Source organism: Sorex araneus, chromosome 2 (genome assembly GCF_027595985.1).
Source record: "Sorex araneus isolate mSorAra2 chromosome 2, mSorAra2.pri, whole genome shotgun sequence".
In the NCBI taxonomy this organism is placed as follows: domain Eukaryota; kingdom Metazoa; phylum Chordata; class Mammalia; order Eulipotyphla; family Soricidae; genus Sorex; species Sorex araneus.
This window is the reverse complement of record NC_073303.1, coordinates 277,365,168-277,388,143: the sequence shown is the minus strand read 5'-3', so window position 1 is coordinate 277,388,143 and position 22,976 is coordinate 277,365,168. Positions and strand designations below refer to the sequence as shown.

The window sequence follows — 22,976 nt, the reverse complement described above, 5'->3', positions numbered from 1 at the left end:
CCCCATCCCAGAGGCCAGGATGCCCGTGTTGACGGTAAAATCCCAGAAACATGCACAGAAAAGTTGATATTCCATATATTTAATAAGGCAAGTGTCTACTGTGATTCTCATGGTCTGTGGAAGACAGCTAACTCCGGAAGGTGCTGAAGTTTGAGTTCTAGAATTTTCCGTGTGTGCAGCCTCACCCTGGCTCCCACGCTTAGGCCTTGTCTTCAGGGCAGCCGGGCGCTTCCTGGGGTGCCACTGCTCCTTCAGCCGTGTGGCCTGTGGGGTGACAGGGGCTCTCTGGGACTCAGAGGCACAGCCCTGTCCCAGTTTGTCCCACATGGAGCCCAGAGAGTAGAGGAATGGGGGTCCTGGGGTCAGTGAGAGAGTCTGTGTGTGTGTGTGTGTGTGTGTGTGTGTGTGTGTGTGTGTGTGTCTGTGTCTGTGTCTGTGTCTGTGTCTGTGTCTGTGTGTGTGTAGAGGAAAGGGGGTCTTGGGGTCAGTGAGAGACTCTGTATGTGTGTGTGTGTGTGTGTGTGTGTCTCTGTGTGTCTGTGTGTCTGTGTGTGTGTAGAGGAAAGGGGATCTCGGGGTCAGTGAGAGACAGCAGGGGTGTGGTGTGTCTGTCTCTCTGTGTCTGTGTCTGTGTGTCCGGATGGGCAGAGAGCCTCATTGCTTTCCATCTTCACCTCAGCTCCATGGGGAGGATTATCATTAATGGGTTATTATGAGGGGCCGACAACTCCTTTTTTACACATGAAGCAGTTTGCACCTCTCTCAAAAAAATAAAATAAAAAAGCAACTTTCCCAGGCCTATTGAACTGATGAACAGTGGAGCCACAGTTCAAACCCACGTCGTAGACCTCTACCCTTGGTGGACAGCCCTGGGCCGGCTGAGTGCCCGCTCCTGACGGCTGAGAAGGCCTCAGAACAGGCCAGACGGCGTCACCGGGCAGAGCACATGGGACCCAGGGTGGTGTTCACTACCCTGAGGTAGAGGGGGAGGCATAGACGCCATCCTCAGGGAAGCCTCCTCTGCCCCTTCTTTTACGCCCCTGGGGAGCCGGACCTGTCACGGGGAGGTAGAAGAAACGGGCCCCAGCCAAGGTCCTAACGAGGGAGCAGTGGGGTTCGACCTTAGAAGCAGAAGGTTAAGTGTTCCCCAAACCTCTGGGAACGTGACCCCGAAGTTAGAATGCAGCAGGCAGCGAGCCAAGAAGGCAACACGAGGGAAGAACCAGCTGGGACTGCCGCTAAGGTGGTGGCTGATTCGCTGAAGGTTTGTGTACTCACACACACACACACACACACACACACACACACACACGCCCCACAAACACTGCTCCGGTTTCCAGAAGACTGCCCACCCTTGCCCACTCACCCGACTCCCGCTGGCCGGGGAAGAGCAGGCCCAGCTCCCGTCGGGCAGCCTCGCTATCCTGGCTGCCGTGGACGGCATTGAAGGGCAGCTCGGTGCCGTACTGCGCCCGCAGACTGGGAGTGAGGCATAAAGGCAGGGAACAGCGGCGTCAGGGAAAGGTGAAGCGTTGCCAGCTGGCCCTGGGGGTCCTGCTACCCACCAGCCCCACTCTCCTCACAGCAGCCGGCAAGGCAGCGAGGCAGGTGGGCACCAGCTCTGAGCGGGGGCAGCTGTTCACAGCCCATTCCCTCCTTGGCACCTGGGGACCTCACACTGGCCCAGCCCCGCCCCCCCCCCCACCACCACCACACTGCTTGGGTTTGCTGGGTGCCGGGCACTGCTCTCTCAAAACCAAGGGCGGGTCTTGGTGGAGTTCCCATTTTTCAGATATGGAAGTTGAAGCACAGAGAAGTTGAAGCCTGGCCCTGCTGCACTCAATAAGGAGAGGGATTCTTGGCTAGGGAGACGCCAGAGCCCTAGGGGCTGGGAGATAGTACAGTGGGCGGGGCGCTTGCCCTTCATGCAGCCAAACTGGGTTCAGTCACTAGCAGCGCATATGGTTCCCTGAGCCCCACTAGGGGAGGGACCCCTGAGCACAGAGCCAGGAGTAAGCTCTGAGCATAGCCAGGTGTGGCCCCAAAACAAGTAAATCCAACAAGGAGCCCCAGGTCCAATCCCTGGCACCAGGCATCCCCAAGCCCTGCCGCAAGCAACCCCAAGCACCTCCGGGTGTAGCAAAATAAAGACACACAAAAGAGGGAGGCTGCAGTGTGTGCTCATCCCAGGGTGTTCAGGGCAGAGCTTACCCCGCATCACCAGGCAGGGTGACCCTTAGGATGGACCTAAGGGGGTGCGGTGACCCCTAACTGCCCTGCTAACTCAGGTGTCACGTAGGTGCTCCCAGCCCCATCCATTCCAGAGTATGACCTCGGGTAAAGTAAGAGCTGCGGGGCTGGAGCCATAGCACAGCGGGTAACGGCCAACCCGGGTTCGAATCCCAGCATCCCATATGGTCCCCCGAGCACCACCAGGAGTAATTCCTGAGTGCAGGGCCAGGAATAACCACTGAGCATTGCCGGGTGTGACCCAAAAAGCAAAAAAAAAAAAAAAAAGAGCAGCTGTTAGCCAAGGCCCTGGTCAATCTATCTGTCTGCTGGGCCTCTCAGCTCCAGAGGCCAAATGGTGGGCTTGCCTTGGCAGTGCCAGGCTGGGTGCCCGGAGCCGAGGAGCAGACCACCTCATGCATCCGGTGTGCAGAGACGGGCTGGGGGGCCGGGAGGGGCTGTCGTGGAGGGACTGGGGGCTGGAGGCCCCACCCACCCACATAGTGTCTGGGGTCTGGATCTGTTTCCAGGGTGAGTCTCGCAGGAGCCAGGGGAGCCCCTCGAGGCAGAGAGGACTGGATTGGGCAGAATGTTTGGGGGGACAGCCTGGATCAGGCGGGGGAGGGGAGGGGGCAGCAGGAGGCACTCAGCCAGGGCTGGAGGGGGTCAGTGTCTCCCCAAATCCATAACAAAGCCAGGGCTGCCTGCCCAGCAGAGACCATTCAGGGCTCACCACGCCCCTGGATGTGAGTTTTTAAGGTGGATGAAAGGAGGCAAGGTCACCTGTCAGGCTGCTCCCTCCTGGCCATGTTAGGGTCACAGGGCCCCATGAGGGTCCGCCAGGCGCTGACCACGTCCTTGGTGCCCTCGGTGCTGGTGAGGATCAGGAGGTGGCTGCGTCCGGCGGACATGTGATGCACCAGCTTCTCAAAGGCCTCCTGGCACGGGGAGGGGAGACAGCGCCCAGGAGGGGAGGGCGGGGGGGTGAGGGCCAGCCGCCCCCAGAGACCCGGGTGCAAGTGAAAGGCTGAGAGAGGAGAGGCCGGGCTGCCGGGTCAGGCTGGAGCGATCGTGCAGCTGACCCAGGTTCCATTTTTGATACCCCAGATGGTCCCCCAAGGGGAATGATCCCTGAGCACAGAGCCAGGACTAAGTCCTGAGCACCACCAGGTGTGCCCCCCACCTCAAACAAAAGAAATAAATTTTTAATAGTAAAGGACTGGAGCGATAGCATAGCGGGTAGGGTGTTTGTTTGCCTTGCACGAGGCTGACCCGGGTTCGATTCCTCTGCCCCACTCGGAGAGCCCAGCAAGCTACCAAGAGTATCCCACCCGCACGACAGAACCTGGCAAGCTACCTGTGGCATATTCGATATGCCAAAAACAGTAACAACAAGCCTCACAATGGAGACGTTACTGGGGCCCACTCGAGCAAATTGATGAACAACGGGATGACAGTGCCAAAGTGCTACAATAGTAAAGGCACCAAAGAGACTGTGAGGTCAGAGATGCTGGGGGCACGGAGAGGAATGGAGGTGGCATTGGGTGGGGGCTTCTTCCTGCGTCTAGTAACTGCACTCTGGTCTTCCTAGGGGACACCTCTTCCCATGTCACTTGTCCTGGGCTGGTTGACAGCCAGGATGCTGCTCCACACCAGAGCCTCCCTCTCACCGAGGGCACAGCGGCCGGGTTCCCTGATCCCACCGCCAGCCCCAGCTGTGTCCTTTTGCTCCCGAGATCCTTTTCCCCAAGACCCCCTTGTCCTCCTCTTCCTTCAGTTCTGGGAGTTAGGGAGGGTCCTTCCAACCTCTTCTTTATTCCCTTGCCTAAAGCCAAGTCAAAACCTCCTCCTCCAATGAAGGGACCTTAAACTGCGAGCAGCAGCCGTGATTCCGAAGGCAAATCAGGGCTGCTGGTGCGTCTCACGCTGTTTCCTCCCACCTAGGAACCAGCCTGTCCGGACTGTAAGGCTGCGGGAAGGACAGGGCAGGGGCCAGCCCTGGGACGCGGGGGCCCAACCTCGCCAGCTCGGTGTTGGTAGAAAAGCCGCACTTCCGCCTCCGTCATGGTTCTCTCCTCGTGTGTGACGATGTTGAAGCCGGCCTCCTGGATCTGGAGGTCACAAGCACACACACGACGGGGAAGGGCAAAGCCAGCCTGAGCCACAGGGAATGTCGCCACTGCAAGACCGCGGACACGCATCCCCACGGCAGCTGTCTGGACCCTCAGTCAGTTCTTCACTGAGTCCATGTATGGCAGTGAAGCCGCCTTAGATTTCGCCTTCCACGGGGGAGTGGAGCAATAGTACAGTGGATACAGCACTTGCCTTGCATGTGGCTGACCCCGGTTCAGTTCCTGGCATCCCGTGTGGTCCCCTGAGCCCCACTGGGAGTGATCCCGGAGGGCAGAGTTCTGAGCAATGCTGGGGATGGCTCCCAAACAAGAACAAAACATTCTCCACTCCCCGGGCAAGGGGCTGTCAAAAGCTCAGTGTACGGTGCTCCCCCACGCCCCTAGTTCAGTGCCAGCGATGGCAGGAGGAGTTGGGACCCGCAGTGGCCGGAACAGGGCGCTCACCTTCATCATGATCTCCTCCGTCTTGCCGTGGGCCACTGCCTCAGGCTTGATGATGGCCACCGTGTAGGACTTCCCTGAGGAGGCTGCAGGAAGCCAGCAGGTGCCGAGACCACCAGCCTCTGCACAGGCTCCCAGCCCCTCAGAGCCCCCCAGCCCACCCCACCCCCACCCTGTGGCCCGGCCTCTTCTGGCTCCAGGTCCGGTCTTCTTAACCTTTTCCCACTCATGACCCCTTGATGGCCAAAAAGAACCTGAGCAGACAGACCGCCCAGTGAGCACCCAGGAGCCAACTCCTTATGCCACTCTTGGTCCTGGCACGCTGAGAAGTTCAAACTGTTGCTGAATAATTCACACCCCACCTCGTGCCCCCCACGTTCAGTTCCAGAACCCCGTGTGGAAGACGACAGCTGCCCATGAGAACACACATCCCAGGGAACACACACACACACATGCACATACACACATGCATACACACGCACGCACACACGTACACATATGTGAGCATGCAAATATACACACACAACACCCCAAGTGTCCTGTTTCCCAGGAGTGGCTGGGAAGCAGCGGGGCCCAGGACGGCTCGGCTGATCCTTGGGGCAGGGAGGGGTCAGGGCAGCTTCCTGTCCTTTGGAATGAAAGAGATCTGAGCTCTTGGCTGGGTCGAGTCAGGACCCTGCAGCATCCCCACTTTGTATGGCTGCATCATCGTGCTCCATTGGTGCTTTCTGTTTCGGGTCTTGATCCGCTGGGAGCTACTCCCAGCTCTGTGCTCAGGGGTTGCTTCTGCCAGTGCTGGGAGACCCTGCAGTGCCAGGGGTGGGCCGGGTGTCCTGCATTCTCAGCATCGCAGCCTTTGAGCCATCTCCCTGGCCCGGAGCCACGGGAATGCACAGGACATTCACACACACATGACCAGACACCAGACACCTCCGAGGGTAGCCAGAACTGCGAGTGGTGCTGAGATGTTCCTCAGGGGCAGACGGGTCACTGCACACTGCGGGCTTGTGGTCGGGCATGACAAAGCATCCAATGGGCTGTCCCTAATTTCAGGTTGCTCAGTATGTCTGGAGTATGTTTTAAAAGCACGTCTTGGGTCAGAGAGCTAGTACAGGGATTAAGGCCCTAGCCTTGCACACAGCTGACTCTGGTTTGAGCCTCAGCACCCCATGTGGTCCCACAGACACCACCAGGAGTGATCCCTGAGCACAGAGCCAGGAGTAAGTCCCCGAGAACTGTGGGATGTGGCCCCAGAAACAAAAATGAAAGGGGCCTGTGGGATATCACAGGGGCTAAGGCGTGTGTCTAGTGTGTCAACCAGGCTCCATCTCAGCATCACACAGTCTCCTGAGCACTGCCACCAGAGTGCCGGCACTCCCCAGCACCACAAGCCTGAGTGGCCGCGGCCTCTGACCATTACCTTGAAGCACCGGCCTGGTTGGCTGAGAATCCTCAGGAGGGACCCCCAGGCCGCCCCGAAAAACTTAGTGATGGGACCCCCACATGTTTCTTTGCCTTTTCCTGCACGCTGCTCCTGCATTCACTCACCCACATCCTCAGGGTCACCGTCGTCCTGCTCATGGGAAGAACGTCCCCCTGCCCCACAGAGCACTTCGTCTTTAATCTGGAGCAAGTAGGAACAGAAAGTAGTTAGCTACTTAACATTACCACCAAGACCTGCAAACCTCCAGAAAAATAAACAAAGGCCAAATCCTAATAGAGGAAGGGGTGAGGGGAGAGGGAACACTGCATGGGACAGGTTTTTGGTTTGTTTGGATTTTAGGATCACACCTGGCAGTGCTCAGGGGTTACTCCTGCTTCTGGGCTCAGGAATTATTCCTGGTGGTGCTTGGAGAACCACACAGGATGCCGGAGATTAAACCTGGGTTGGCCGTGTGCCAGGCAAACCCCCTCCCCACTGTGCTCTCTCTCTCTCCAAACCCACGATGGGGCCATTTTAAGATGATCATGCTGAAAAGAATCTCCAAACCGAGCAGCTCACTGCAGAGATTTCTCCGGACCCTAATTATCTGGAATTTTGGAGTTCCAGAAACACACGGCTGCTCTTGCAGCCATGTGACATCTTATGCTATTCATAACAAGCAATGCAAAAGAGAGTATGGGGGAGATTGTCTGCCATAGAGGCAGGGGGAGGGGTGGGATGGGAGGGATACTGGGGTTCTTGGTGGTGGAAGATGTGCACTGGTGGAGGGTTGGGTGATCGATCATTGTATGACTGAAGCTCAAATAGGAAAGCTTTGTAACTGTCTCTCACAGTGATTAAAACTAATAATACTTTTTAAAACAATAAAATAAAATTAACATTCTGAATAAAAAAATGTAATGTGGAGTTCATGCCCAATTCAATCAGCTTAATCAATGGCTGCATAAATAACTGTACTCCTACATAAAAAAAAATAATAAAAAGATAATCAGGCTGGAACCGTTATGTGGGTGGGGAAATCAGGTTGATCTCTTAGTGCAGTTCTGCCTGCTTTCCAGAAAGGTAAAAGGAAGAGGGATGGAGAAGGAAAGGCCAAAAGCCGGGGAGGCGTGGCTGCCGGGGAGGGCTAGGGGAGGGGTGAAGGTTTCCCCTGGAGCACCTTGGAGGAGAGCAGGGCCAGAGCATGACCAAGCTGAGGGGAGTAGCCCTGACGACCCCCAAACACCACGGGGCATGGTCCACCCACTGTACGCAACCCCAGAGGACGGCTTTGTTGTCTGGGGTTGAAGGAGAACAGGTGAACAGCGGGCGGCAGCGTGCGCTTCATTGGCAGGTGCCGGGCCGATAGAGCCTTGTCCAGGCCAGCCCCTGCCAAAGGCGGCCGGTTCTGTAGGAAAGTGCTCCAATGCATGCATGGAGCTCAACTTCTGCTGGAAAGGAGGGAGACCTCCGGCACCCCCAAAACCCTTCCGGAGATGCAGAGAGCTGGTCACCCACTCCATGAAGTGTGACCAGTTGTCCCTGCTGAGTGGGTGCTTTGGGGGGCGGGGGGTTATGGAGCCGCAGGGGCGGCTCCAGGTGTGACTGGCACCGGAAGGCACTCAGGCCTGGAGCTCTCGGGGGCCTGTTTGGGGGGACCCCACCTCCTCGGCCCTCTCACCGCTCGCCGCTCCCCGCCTTCAGCCAGAACCTTCTTCTCGGCCTCCAGCTGGTCCAGGATGGTTTTCTCCAGGAGGGGGGCGTTGGCTCCCCGCACCACAGCCACCAGCTCGCCCCCCTGCAATGCGGGGTGGTGAGTCAGAGGACACGGACCCGGGGCAGAAGTCTCTGGAGCTTTGCCCCCCAGCGGGCTCAGGGGTCTGTCCCACCCGTGCCAGAGGTTCCCTCGGGGGTCCCGGGCAGCACAGGAAGATGGTCTCCTGGGGGGGCGGGGGGAGTGGCCTCTGGGGCCTTATTCCCAAGAACTCTGAGCACCGTGGTGGCCAGCGACAGGAGCCCAGTTTGTCGGCCCTTCACTGCTCTGTCAGAGAAAGGCCCAGATGCCAGGACGGCTGCACAGTGGGGAAGGGGCACCCCAAGTGATGAGACCCAGACGCACCCCGCGGAAGGGAGCACCCCTCCCCACCGCTGCCCGTTCAGGCAGGGGAAGGGTCACCCTAAATGAAGGGCAGAGCCCCCGAGAACCTGGCAGCTATCTGAGGGTCAGGGAGGCCTCTGGGGGACCCAGTGAGAACTCAGGGTAGGGACACGCCTCTCTGAAGACGGGCTTACCGCGTAAAACAGGAAGGTGGGCTCACACCTCCCTCGGTACCGCTCAAGGACATCGAGACAGTCGGCCTCAGCCTGAGGAAACAAGCCATAGGCGGGGCTTGGGGGGCAGGGGCAGGGTCACAGGGATAGTCCACAGCCAGACCTCCACACACCCACACACCCCACAGACCAACAATCATACCCTCATACCCCACAGACCAACAATCACACCCTCACACTCACACACAGCTCGCATACCAATTACACCCTCACACTCACACACCTCACATACCTCACAATCACACCCTCACACTCACATACACACCCCACACCCCACATACCTCACAATCACACCCTCACACTCACACACACCTCACATACCTCACAATCACACCCTCACACTCACACACACCTCACATACCTCACAATCACACCCTCACACTCACACACACCCCACACCCCACATACCTCACAATCACACCCTCACACTCACACACACCTCACATACCTCACAATCACACCCTCACACTCACACACCCCCCACATACCACACAATCACACCCTCACACTCACACACACCTCACATGCCACACAATCACACCCTCACACCTCACACACACACCATCTACCATACCTCACACACTCATCCAACACATACTACGTACAACATACACACACAGCCATACCATCTATATCACACTCCCACACACACTCCCACATCACCTACCACTTATTCCACACCACCTACCACACACAAAATATAAAGGTCACACAACACACATGCCACCTACACACCACCTACCACCACACTCACACACACATTCCCACATCACCTACCCACATTCACATACCACACAAACACCATCTATCACTACATACCACGTAACTACTTACCACCACACACTCGCACACCACACCACCCACTGTATACACACTACCACACACACACATACCACCTACTACCCATACTCTACTACACACACCCTCACACACACCATCCACATGCACCCATCTTCACATCCCCCACAATCACACACGCACCCAGCCACCGCCCCCGCATACACACCTATACCCAGCCCTTCCCTACCCCCCTCCTCATTCTCTCCACTGAATCTTTTCTTTTTCTTTTTGGGTCACACCCGGTGATGCACAGGGGTTACTCCTGGCTCTGCACTCAAAAATTACCCCTGGCAATGCTCAGGGGACCAAATGGGATGCTGGGAATTGAACCTGGGTCGACCGCATGCAAGGCAAACGCCCTACCAACTGTGCTATCTCTCCAGCCCCATCTCCGCAGAATCTTAACTTGGTCCTGGGAACAAAGTGGTCTCGCCGCCGACAGTGCAGGTCTTCACAGCAGCCTATCTCGGCTTCTCTTCTGGGCCACCTTCAAACCTCACTTTCTGCCTCTGGCCTCTGACCTAACAGTGCGCCCCCTAGTCTCATCCCTGGCCCCCATTTATGTGACCTTTGCTTGGAATGTGCTGGGGGCCCGGCTGAGAAACAGAGTTTGAAGAATAAAACGAGAGACCGTTTTCCAGTGGCTGCTCGGGCATAGGGACCCGTCACCACAGCGACAGCCTGAAACACCCTCAAGGGCCCCCTTCCCTTTCTGAGAGCCCTGCAGTGGGCACCAGGACACCCCTGGCCCACTCCAAGGAGGAAGTGCAGCCCCCAAGGCCAGAGTGCATGAGAGAAAAGCTTCCAGAACTTTCTCCCGTGTTCTCTGCCTGTGAATCTCACACCCAGGTGGCAGCATGCAGTTCTCGAACACGTGCCTGAAACTGACGCTCTTTCCATGTCCTCACCCATATAAGGTGTCCCCTCTGTGGAGCAGAGGCCTGGAAATCCTGGTCAGTGGGCACAAGGCCTAGGGGAGCCCAGAGAGGGGCTCTTGGCACGGGGTGAGGTAAATGTCAGTCTACATCTCTATCGAATGAAAAAGGGTCCAACCAACTCCCAGACTTCCCCGATCTTTAAGGCAGCCCCCAGCTCTGGCCCGGGTTCAACACCTCCCCCATGCCGTGAGAGGTTCTTACTAGCGCAAAATGCAGGAGGTCCATGCCCAGCTCGAGCCTCAGCTTCTGGAACAGGCTCACGACAGGTTTGCAGGGGCCACACCAGCCTTGGTAGACGTCAACCACTGCATGGAACGGAGAAGAGGCACCGCGGGTGGTACCCACTCCCAACCTGCCAGGCACCAGGTGCTTCTGGGAGGGGGAGCATGAAACGCATTTCTGAGCCCAGCAGGGCCTGGCCAGGTGCTGATGAAGCTCAGATTATAGCATCTGGGGCCCACCATCACCCTTCTCTTTGTTGGTTCTGTGCAGCATTTAGTACGGTTTAAAATGATGGATCTTGGAACTAGAGTGATCAGTCAGTGGGCAGGGTACTTACCACCCAGGATTATCCCCATATGGTCCCCTGAGCCCACCACCAGAAGTGATTCCTAAGTGCAGAACCAGGAGTAATCTCTGAATACTGGGTGTGGCCCCCAAACCGAAAAATAAACCCATAAAAACTTTTAAATAAAATTAAAAATAAATTAGTGGATGTCAGCCTTAATTAACATGAATCACCAGTTAGTCCTTTGGAACTGAGCATCTCTTCCCACAGCTCCTGGGTGCTGATGTTGACCTAAAAGAATGAAGCAGTGTTACCAAGGATGCGGATGGGGAAGCAGTTTGATGTGTTTGCACCAGGTCTTTCTAGCTTTCTCTCTATTCCATCTGATGCTGGAATGGTTACAGATACAGCTCAGATCTCTCTCTCTCTCTCTCTCTCTCTCTCTCTCTCTCTCTCTCTCTCTCTCTTCCTCACTGCTCTGTCTCTCTCTCTCTCTCTCTGGAATGACTAAGCTCATACTTTCCTCCTTCCCCATCTTTTTCCCTCCCTCCTTTGGCACCAGAGAGAGAATCCAAGAACTCACAGGACGGGAAGTGCCTGACTTCTAGTCACACCTCAGCCCCTGATCTCTTATTGTCTTTCTTTCTCTTCCTTTCTTCATTCCCAGAAGAAATCACCCTAACATCACAAATATTTTTACAAGCAACTGTTGCTTATCCAAAAACAACTTATAGAATGATTTTGTGTCCTATAAAACGTGCCCAAATATTATCATGCTTTGATGTTCTTTTGCAATTTGCATTTCCACTCAACATTAAGTTTTAGTATTACTGATACTTTAATGAAAGATATTTGTTAAAATTAAAGTTCTTAAATACACTAAAGTTCTTTATGTTCAATAGGGTTGGACAGATGCGTGGATACAGTATGTACCGCATCACTGGTGCAGGACAGAATGCAGTGCCACCCCAGAAAGTCCCTTGTATCTCTTTTCAGTTACTTCCTGCTTCTCACCTGAAGTAAAACACTTCTGTGCTTTCTGTCACACAGATTCATTCTGTCTGATCTACAACATCACATCTGCTCTTTATTCTGTGCCGGCTTCATTCCCAGGATTTGTCTGTATAGTTAGATGTCAGTGGTGTATTCATGTTTATTCCTCATCAGATTCCAATGTGAACTATTCCATCCCATTGGCTTAACAGGTACCCAAGTTATTTCCAGTTTGGGGTTATGAATAACGACTGTGATCACACTTGAACCCTTTTGCTTTTGTGTTTCATTGGTAAATAAATCACGAGGAGTGATGCTACTGGAACTCAGGGCTTGAGCATGCTTCATTGAGTAGGAAATGGCCAGTCCTTCTCTTAATGTGTGGGACAGTCTAAACTGTCCCTCAACAAATGGAAGTTAGTTTGCACAGTGTCACCAAACTTCGGTGATGTCAGTCTTTTAACTACTAACCAACTAATGGAAATAGTGTGGTAAATTTCTTTGAGCATTAATTTTATTCCACTTCTAATTGATGGTTTCTAGCTAGCTCCTTTATTTAATGTGCTTACCTGTTGGTAGTGTGTCTTTGAGACATGCCCCTCAAACTGGTCATTTTCTTTTAAAAACTTTTTTTTGTTTTGAGGAGCCACACCCAGCAAGGTCGGACCTTACTCCTGGCTCTGCATTCAGGAACCACTCCTGGTAGTGCTCAGGAAACCATATGGGATGCCAGGGATCAAAAACAGTATCAGCTGCATGCAAGGCAAATGCCCTACTTACTGTACTGTGGCTCTAGCTCCTGTCCATTTTGTTGTTGTTGGATTGCTAGCCTCTGTGGACACATGTGCACTTGGCAGGAATTAAATCCAGTGGTAGGAATTAAATCCAAGGCCTCAACATACCAAGCACGCACTCTCCCACTGAGCTACATCCCCTGGCTGGATTGGCCTTTTATTATTAGACTGTAAAGGGTATGTGAAGATATACCTCCTCTAAAATCTAATGAAAGAGTCTTTGTAATATGTATTGTAAATATTTTTGCCAACTCTGGTTTTGTCTATTTCCTTAACAATGTCTTCTGTTGAGCAGAAGTTTTTAATATTGAAGTCTAATTAACAAATGTTAGGTTATGGTTAGTATTTTGTGTGTTCTAAGAAATATTTCCTTAGAGTCACAAAGATCCTCTTTTTCTCCTTCAAGAAATGCTATAATTTAAGCTCTTACTTTTAAGTCTGTGATCCATCTGGAGTTGATTTTTCTCTATACTGTATAGTAAGGGCTGCGTTGATTGCAATTGTTGTTGTTGCAAAAAATGTGACAAAATTTATTTCCTTATCATAATGCTTTGGCACCAATCTTGAAAGCCAATGGACAATGTAAGAGGGAATAATTACTGTAGCTTTATGTAAGTTTTTCTTGTTTTGCTTTACAGAATTCTTTGGAAATATCTCAAATACTACTTTTTCAAAGAAATGGTTTTGGCAAAGAGGAGGAAAGTGGTTAACAAGTAATTTTCCCCGGTTCTGCAGTGGGTTGACATTCTCAGATAGAGATAAGTTGAATTTCTCTGGAGAAGTGAACAAAAGAGTGAAGTTGGACTTGAACCTCCCGAGAGCAATCGGGCACGCAGTTTTCTTGGACGCAGATAGGTGAAGGTTAAGGGGTCACAGAACAGGCGCCCACATTCTGGTCATCAGAGAAGGTGCGGGCACTGAGCTATACTGATGGGCAGAGTCCCTTCTAGACAATTTCTTTTTTCCTTTTTGGGTCACATCCAGCGATGCACAGGGGTTACTTCTGGCTCATGCACTCAGGAATTACTCCTGGCGGTGCTTGGGTGACCGTATGGGATGCTGGGAATCGAACTTGGGTTGGCCGCGTGCAAGGCAAACTCCCTACCCGCTGTGCTATCTCTCCAGCCCCGATTCTAGGCAATTCTTGGCCACCTTCGTGTTTGCCTTAGCAAGCTCTGGTCGCAGTGTTGGCTGATTTTGGGATCCCCAGGGCTGCCACTCAAAGCTTACTTCGTAGTTCTTGCCTGTGCGCGACTGTCAAAAATAGAACCGGCAGCTGGGCCGCGCAGCCTTAGCTCGCCGGGTCTCGAGCACCCCCATCCCCCACCCCCGGTTGGATATCGAGGGGGAAACCACTGACAAACAGGGTCCGGACTCCCTCCTACGCGCTGCCGGCCTCGCCGATGCCTCGCTGATGCTCCAGGTCCTTCCTCCTAGGGAAGAGTGGCAGGGCTGGGCGCGGGCACGCTCGCCCACTTTCCCTTTCCGGCCGTGAGAGCTTTGGGAAGGAGGAGGGAGGAAGGGAGGAGCCTAAGCACTGAGGGATGGTGGGGAGGGGACGACTAGGGAGGCGAGCGATGAGGAAGACGACGGACGAGGCGGGCATGAGAGGAAGCGGGATGCTGATGCTCCTTCTCCCAGCGCTTTTCCAGAACGGGGCGTGGCCGGGAGGGGCGTGGTCATGTCAAGCCACGACCCGCGCACGCGCACGGGGCACCAGCGACGCAGCGAAGCGGCAGCCCGTCCCCAGCCGAGGAAGTGGGGACCAGGGTCCTGGATGCTGGAGGGCTTGATCTCTCCTCCTCCCCAAACCTGGTCTACCCAGGAGCCGCCGTCTTTGTTAAAAGACCGGGAGTGGCCGAAGATTGGAGAATCCACGAATCCACGACCAAAAGTGATAGAAAGAGGACAGTCTCACCGAGGGGACAGTCTCACGGGAAACGCTTGCAGGGCTCTGTGACCTGACGTTGGGGAGGGACATCGACTGCACTGAGTCTCCCCCGGGAAGGGGACTGACTGCTGTGTGTGGTGCCCCAGCAGCTGGGACGGCAGGGCGAGGGGACGCACAGATCTCCTTTGCAGAGTGGGAGGCATCTGGAGACCAGACATCCAGGACGAAGCGCAGAGGAGCCGAGAGATGGAGACGGTACGGACCCAACTGGAAGATTCACGTTCCCCGGCGCTGAAAGCTCAGAAGGTGGAGTAAGGCGTTGGGACAGCTTCTCCTGGAGGCGCCATCTCTAGGCTCTGGTGTCTGGTGACCCTCATGCTTTACAGACTGAAATCAATTCAAAAGTCTCTCCACCTTCGCTTCAGAGGCTCCGGTGCTTTCAAACTGTCCTCCGGACTAGGGGGTGTTGGGGGTGGGGCGGGGAGCGGAGGGAAGTGCATAGGATCTGCAGACCACAGCCGGCTGCAGAGGCTGCATGCAGTGCAAGGGCGAGTTTCAGCCTGGAGCAACCAGTCAAGCTCCAGTAGCTCCTGTCCCCAGGGAGTAACTGGTGCCTTGGACACGTTCCCGCTGCTGTTACTTGTGTGCTTCCTGTCCTCTGGCCCCATGGCCCTCTGAGCTAGGTTCTTGGCTGCCACCGGGCCTTGGCTCTGGAACACCATCAATCATCCTGATGGATAAAGACGCTCAGCCTGTATAATGGAAAGGCCTCCATCCGGGCCAGCACTCCAGGCCGATGACCTGCGTCTTCAATTCTAACTCAAGTCCAGAGTGTTGGGAAGGAGAGTTGGGCTAAACAGTATTTAGCCCAACTTGGAGAAGTAAAGAGGGCCAAACAAAATGAGTGGAGGAATATACCCCTGATTTGAAAAAAAGCATGTGTATGTATGTATCCTAATGCAACAGAATTACATAAACTACCCAAAACAAGTCATGATGTTCACTGAAATTTGAGGAGAAAATTGGATGAATAAAATGAGAGCTACAAAAAATATGAGAAAGTCCCAGACAGAAATCATAAAACTAAAGAGAATAATAGTTGAAATCATAAAACTAAAGAGAATAATAATGGAACTAAAAAATAAGATGAGGGAACCCAACAGTAGACAAGGTAGTAAGTGAAGTGAATCTGATATTGTGAGTTTCCATATTTACCTTTTCAAGATTGTTTTGATTATTCTAACTCTGTTGCATTTCCTGAGATACTTCCCTGTAAGTTTGCCAGATTCTGCAAAACCTCTGCAGAGATTATTATTATTATTATTATTATTATTATTATTATCATCATCATCATCATCTATTTAGTTTGCAGTACCACGGATTGAACCCAGGGCCTCACACATGCCAATGCAAGTAGAGTTGCCAATGCAACTCTACTGCTGAGTTAAGTCTCTGGCAGTTGCAAATATTTTAACTAGGATTGCAATAAATCTATGGATCATTTTGCATGGCATGGGGAAATGATATTTTACTAACATTGAGTTTTCTAGTCTATGAACATGATGTTTCTTATAATTAATTACATCTTCTCTTTTTTTAGTAATGTTTTGTAGCTCTTAACATTTGGCACACCTGTTATTAATATGCAAACTCCCAATCATCAAGAGTAATTGATAGTTAAAGTTGTTTCTGTTCCCCTACATTTTGTCACATATCTATGTATTAGTTGCAAGAGTGAATGACTGAAGAGTACAGTAGGGAAGTGGATCTCACAGGGCAGAGTTAGTCACAGGCCCAAACTCACAGAGCCTGTTCTCTCAAACTCTACCACTCAATTTCAACAGCAAAAATTGTCTGTAATTACACTGGTTCATATTTTCTTGGATTTGTAGGATTTTTCAGTTAAACTATTAACTATGATGGTTGATATTTCTAAATTGAAGTTAGATACTAAACAAGAAGTAATGAACAATGAAATACTGATGTCTAAAGTCAGCGACTTTGGAGGGGGCACCACAAGCGGTGCCCAGGGGATCCCTCCTGACTTGATGCTTGGGGTTCTGGAAGTGCTCAGGGAACCATGTGGTGCCAGAGAACAAACTCAGTTCCCCCACATGCTAAGTATGCATACTAACCCTCTGACAAGCAGTCAGGGACTTTCAATCTGAGAGATAAGTGTGCAAGTAGCCAGCACTTACCTAAAGAAAATGGAATGAAGAGGTTCCACAGGGATAATTCAGGTGTAAGGTGCTTTAGTGGTGCTGGGTTGCAATAACCTTGTGCATCTATACCTTACACTTTAACACTATTATAGCCATGTTGCCCCAACCACGCTAAAAAATAATAAGATGTTTTTAAAAGTTGATAATAAAGTAGGATACAAATAGAGCTCATATTCAGGTAACATCATCCTGGGTGGTACATAAAGCTTTCTACAACAGGGGATGTTAAAACTAAGACAAAAGGACTAGAACAATAGTACAGCGGGCAGTGTTTGTTTGCCTTGACTGCGGCCAATCGCCAATCGTGGTTCAATTCTCTATACCCTATATGGTCCCCTGAGCCCTCCTGGAGTGATTCCTGAGTGCAGAGACATGAGTAAGCCCTGAGCACCTTCGAGCATGGCCCCCAAAATTAAAACAAACACACATAAAAGAGCCTAAGACATAAGTAGAGCAAGATAAAAGAAGAAAGAGGATGAAAGATAAATGTTGATTAAAACAAACAAAGGAACAAGAGAAGAAAATAACTTGATGCACTCAAAAAGAGATTTTTCAGGGGCTAGAGCAATAGCACAGCGGGTGGGGCATTTGCACGTGGCCACCCAGGTTTGATTCCCAGCATCCCATAGGGTCCTCTGAGCACCGCCAGGAGTAATTCCTGAGTGCAAAGCCAGGAGTAACGCCTGTGCATCGCCGGGTGTGACCCAAAAAGAAAAAAAGAGAAACTTTTCCAGTGATAAAGTATAGGCTGCCAAGAGGTGCGGTGGTGGGTTAGTATGCATCCGTTTGGATATTGTTATTGTAGAAGCACAAAGAAACCATATACCCAGTAATGTTTATTTATATTTCAGTGCAGGAAAGAATGATCATACTTATCATACTTTAAGGTCTTCTCTCCTTAACATGGAAGCGTATGATGTTCAAATTTGAGGACACTGGTCAAACAGAATATCACTTTGACACTATCCATGCCACCCCCTAGAGCCGCAGCTCCCACAACTGCTGAAAGAAGCGTCCCTCAAGTCTTACCTGCAGGGCAGTTTCCTTCTTCTTGCTGCCCATGGTTCTGCAAAGGCTACAAGTCTCCTTGCTGCGGGCTCCCGCCTTGCTGGCGTGCAGCCTGGGGACAGAACTCTGCTTGGATCAGTTAGCCTCCTCAAACCAAGCCCCCCCGTCCCTTTCAGATGATGCAAAGAAACGCACAATTGCAACATGAACACCCCATCGGGAAGTGGACCCGATAGCCTGCATGTATGTGGTTCACCGGTATAGTTTTCTGCAAATCTTCGAACCCCTTTCCAGCCCAGGAGCGAGCAAAGACCCCCCACTTAAAAGCAGGCCCAGGCGATGCCCCGCAAGAGACATCAGAACGTTCACCGAGGCATTAGGGCGAAAAGAACCATTATTCCTACTGTACCAGTGTAGTCCAGAAAAATTCTCGCCTCTGAGAACTCTACAGGCGCGCGGGGAGAGTTTCCTGCTGAGTTTGCAGCGACCCGGACACCGTCGTCATGGCAACACAGCGCCGCTTCCAACCGGCCAATAATAAGCGGGGATACACGTAAGCCACGCCCACTCAACGCCGCTCTGTTCTTTTTGAGAAGGTCCTGATTCCCACACCAAGGGCAAGCAGTTCCGCCTTTTAAATTCTGATTTGGACCATAGAAATGCTCTCGTGGGCTGGAGCCTCTGTCAGTGTAGGAGGGTAGGAGAATTTGGATTCACTCTGCGAAGATTCTGTGTATTTCTGTCCTGTACTGTTGCATCCTTGGATTCTGGCAAATTTTCTGCCTGGCGAAGCCAATGGGCAAAAGCTTTTCTATTTTCGCAGCAGGGGCTGCAAGTTTTGAGAGATCTGAAGTCAAATTATTTTAAGACAAGTAATACAAAATTATAGGAGTTAGGAGATGGAAGGAAGATAGGAAGGGAGGAACCAGAATCGAGAATCCAGAAATTTATCTATATGAATTTAGACAACTGACAGTTGACAACGTGGCAAAGAAAAGTTACAGAGATGAGTGGTACTGGAATAACCGGATGTCCATTTGCCAGTCTCTCCTCTCCATAAAAAAGGAATCTAGGGGCTGGAGCGATAGCACAGCGGGTAGGGTATTTGCCTTGCACCCGGCCAACCCGGGTTCCATTCCCAACATCCCATATGGTCCCCTGAGCACCGCCAGGAATAATTCCTGAGTGCAGAGCCAGGAGTAACCCCTGTGCATCGCTAGGTGTGACCCAAAGAGCAAACAACAAAAAAACAACAACAACAACAACAAAAAGGAATCTAGACACAGAACTTAAATCTTGCAGAAAAATTAACTCATAATAGATCTCAGATATAAATTCAAATTATGAAACGTCTAGAAGAAAACAGAGAAAATCTAATTGACTTCTGGTTTGGTAGGTGCTTTTAGACACAATACCAAAAACATAATCCACAAAAGAAGCTTTATGTTGAAACTTATCAAAATGAAAATGTGTGCCCTGCAGGACACTATTAAAAGAATAAAAAAGACAAGTTACAGAATTGGAGGAAAATATTTGTAAAAAATACCTGATGAATGAATTTTTATCTAAACTACAAAATTTAATAAGAAAATAAATAATTTTCTAAAATTTGACAATATCTGAGCATACAGGCTAGGGAAATACCTCAAAGGGGCAGAATATTTCTTTTGCATATAGGACCCCACAAGTTGAATCTTCAGCATTCAACTTGGTGCCCTGAGCACCAAACATGTGAGGCCCCACAACCAAACCAAGTAAACAAAAAAGATCTGAACCAAAAACCTGTACTAAAGACTTCATCTGTATTCATGGATGGAAAAAAAGTCAAATAAAAATATATTCTACCTTTTCACTAGTGACATAAGTAAAACTATCGTGAGATATATCTACATACCTGTTAGAATGGCTAAAGTCCAAAAAGGCTGGCTATATAAAATGTTAGTAAAGATACAAGGCAACAGGCATGCCTATAGAATGCTCTTGGGGAATACAAAATAGTCCAACCCCTGGGGAAGATAGTTTAGCATTTCTTACAAAGCACACTTTTACCTTTTGATCCAACAATAGTATCTACATTTACCCAGTGATTTGAAGACGGATGTACATGTTTAGAGAAGCTTTATTCCTAATCACTAAAAGTTGGAAGCAACCAGACAACTCTTGAACAGAAGAATGAATAAATAGATGGGCACATTCATACATGGGGTGTCCCTATAGCACAGCCTGGCGTGCTGGAACTACAAGAGACAAGTGGTGTTTGTTGCCCTGAGTGTGGTTACTCCAGCTCTTGACTCGTTTGAAATCTCTGAGCACTTACTTTCCCAAGTAAAACTTAAGTTCGATGCAAAAGGTTTCCTGCCAGCACACGGGTCAGCATTTAGGGTTCGATTCTTCTCCAATGCTTTCTGCATGGTTTGGCCAGCTGAAACTCAGAAACAAATTTAGAGGAATCACATGTCTCAGTTTGCCTGGGACACTCCAACTTTAGACCTGCTGTCTTGTGAAATTATACATTGTTCATATCAATTCTTTTCACTTTCATACATGTAGTTTGGTCAACAGGAGACTCCTCAGTTTTCCTGCAAATGGATCACTTTGGGTCATTCAGCTTCTGATTTCTTGTTTTAATGAAACTTCCATCTTGTTCATATTTTATGACATGATATGAGTTAGTGACATGTCTTTTTCAGAGTCATCTAATTAGACAAACCATAAGAAAGCTACTTTGAGGGGGGTTCACTTTTGCTCTGTTTAATGCAAACACTTCTAACTTTAAGGGTTCCTGCCAGATTTCAAAGTCTGAAAGATGCAAAACCAAAACAATGTATTGTTTTTCCTGCAAGTCATGTCCATTGCCACAAGGTGGTGGTTTACTCAAGAGAAAGCCTTTTGTGACCCAAATTGGAAATGAGGAATTTTCTTCAGGTGATAACTGCAGATATGTGAGGCAGCTGCAAACATGAATGAACCTGTCCCTTTAAGAGCAAATCGAAACACACACCAAAGCAGGACCTGACTTCCCCCATAGTTCTCAGATGAAATGAATGCATGCATACATCTAGCCCGGCATCTCTCTGCCTCCAGATTATTTTCCTCCCTGAGTAACTTTTGTGGGTTTTGTTTGCTTATTTTTGGTTCTGGGCCACATCCCACTGTGATCAGGGCTTATTCCTGGCATTGCTCAGGGGAAGATATGGGATGCTGGTGATCAAACCCAGGTCAGCCACATGTCAGTCAAGCACTGTATCTCCAGCACCCCCTTTTTTTCTGTTTTGACATATTTATGCTACTTTATTGCTTGGTTTTGAGCCACAGTCAATGGATGTGTTTGGGGGCTACTTCGGGCTTTGTGCTCAGGGTTGGGGGGTGTTTGGGCCACAGCTGGAGGTTCCCAGGGATTATTTCTGCTAGTTCCCAGGGACAATTATGTTGCAGAGGGTCCAACCAAGGCCTGTCACATGGAATTCTCGACGTCATAGGTATATTTGTTGCTGTTTTTGGACCAAACTCCATGGTGCTCGATGGTACTCAGGACTTACTTCTGGCCCTGCGCTCAGGGATCACTCCTAGCCGGGTTCGGGGACCATATGGAATGCTGGGATTGAATTTAGGTAGGCTGCATGCAAGGTGACCACCCTACCCATGGTACTACATTTATTTAAAACTTAGCTCTTCACTTGATTTTCCCTTAATTTCGTAGAATGTCACATTACAGTTATGGAGCCGCACTGGGGGGCGGCAGCGAGGGAGGGCCATTGTCACCACATCTCTGCCATGACTAGCTGGGGCAGGGGAGCTCTGTGGACAGCAAGTTTGTTGGGTTTGGATCTAAAAGAAAGTAACTGCAGCTGGAGAGATAGGAGCTTGCCTTACACACAGCTGGCCCGCGTTGGAATCCGGAGCACTGCCAGGAGTCATTCCTGAGTGCAGAGCCAGGACTAACCCCTGAGTGTCACAGGGTGTGCTCCCTCTAAAAAAGAGTGTAGCTCACTGTTGACCCTACATGAGAATTTAAAATGACCACTGACTAGACTAGATTGTTTGAAACTCCCTTTTGCTCCCTCTCCTTCTGCCATAACAATTTCACTTGGTAGCAGAAATTAAATCTCGGCTAATCCCATCCCTGAGTTCATCATTTTCTCAGCAGCCTGTTGCTGCAGGTCAAACTCCTAGCAACGTTCTGGGGACCCTGTGGGATGGCCAAATGCAAGGCAAATGCTTTAACCGCCTGAACTATCTCTCCTGGCCCCAGCAATGAGTTCCTGATTTCAGTTGTTATACTTTACAGGTTCTAGAACGTTAATTTTATCATCTTTTCTGAAATCTTAGTTACCTGATGACATTTTCTTCCCTTTTATATATTTTTATCAACCTTTTCTTCATTTTTACTCAACATATGACCCTTTTTTTTTTTTTGCTTTTTGGGTCACACCCGGCGATGCACAGGGGTTACTCCTGGCTCTACACTCAGGAATTACTCCTCGCAGTGCTCAGGGGACCATATGGGATGCTGGGATTTGAACCCGGGTCGGCCGAGTGCAAGGCAAACGCCCTACCCGCTGTGCTATCGCTCCAGCCCCCTCAACATATGACTCTTAAGTGGTAATATTCTGAATTTTTAAGTATACTGTTTATAGAATGAAATGTGTAACATGTCTGAACATTACTTCACAGCATAATGAATTTCCACATTAGTTCATATCTATAACTAATATCATGCACCCAGAGCATGATACACACCATTTCTATTTCTTTCTTGTTCAGTTATCACATCACTTTCCTCGGGAGATTTGTACTGTCCTGAAATCTATTACTGTGAATTGATTTTTCTCTTTACGGACTTCATATATATTGTTTTAGCAACTGAGACCTTTCACTTAATATAGTGTCTTGGATATTCATTTGAGTTGTTTATGTATTAGCATTTCATTTATACGTATTATAATATTATATTCCATTGTATGAATAAAACACAAGCTCTTTGTTCTCCAAAGATTTGGGTGGTCTCCTGTTTTTGGCTGTTAATAAAAGTGACCGTATATATTCTTATACATACTTTTGAATACAGGTCTTCCTGGGCTGGAGCGATAGCACAGCAGCAGGGCATTCGCCTTGCATGCAGCTGACCCGTGTTCAATTCCTCCATCCCTCTCAGAGAGCCCGGCAAGCTACCGAGAGTATCGCGCCCACACGGCAGAGCCTGGCAAGCTACCCGTGGTGTATTCG

General features: G+C 50.5%; 1 protein-coding gene across 1 annotated transcript; it reads right to left on the bottom strand.

Annotated features, from left to right (window-relative positions):
* Positions 1–70: 70 nt before the first annotated feature.
* NME9 (NME/NM23 family member 9) lies at positions 71–18,245 on the bottom strand. The gene is made up of 12 exons (XM_004603219.2): positions 18,160–18,245; positions 17,772–17,862; positions 11,076–11,133; positions 10,536–10,639; positions 8,518–8,589; positions 7,907–8,023; positions 6,351–6,426; positions 4,806–4,888; positions 4,248–4,340; positions 3,013–3,167; positions 1,367–1,479; positions 71–264 (listed from the first exon to the last, which is right to left on the bottom strand). Exons 2-12 carry the CDS (start codon positions 17,802–17,804, stop codon positions 200–202), a joined length of 969 nt encoding a protein of 322 aa, XP_004603276.2. The 5' UTR covers positions 17,805–17,862; positions 18,160–18,245; the 3' UTR covers positions 71–199.
* Positions 18,246–22,976: the final 4,731 nt, after the last annotated feature.

Coding starts and splice junctions, on each gene's coding strand:
- NME9 (XM_004603219.2), bottom strand. CDS start 17,804: ATGGGCAGCAAGAAGAAGGAAACTGCCCTGCAG. Junction 8,024..8,517: donor CCACCTTCCTGTTTTACGCG/GTAAGCCCGTCT, acceptor CCCGCATTGCAG/GGGGGCGAGCTGGTGGCTGT. Junction 4,341..4,805: donor CGGAGGAGATCATGATGAAG/GTGAGCGCCCTG, acceptor TGTGACCTCCAG/ATCCAGGAGGCCGGCTTCAA.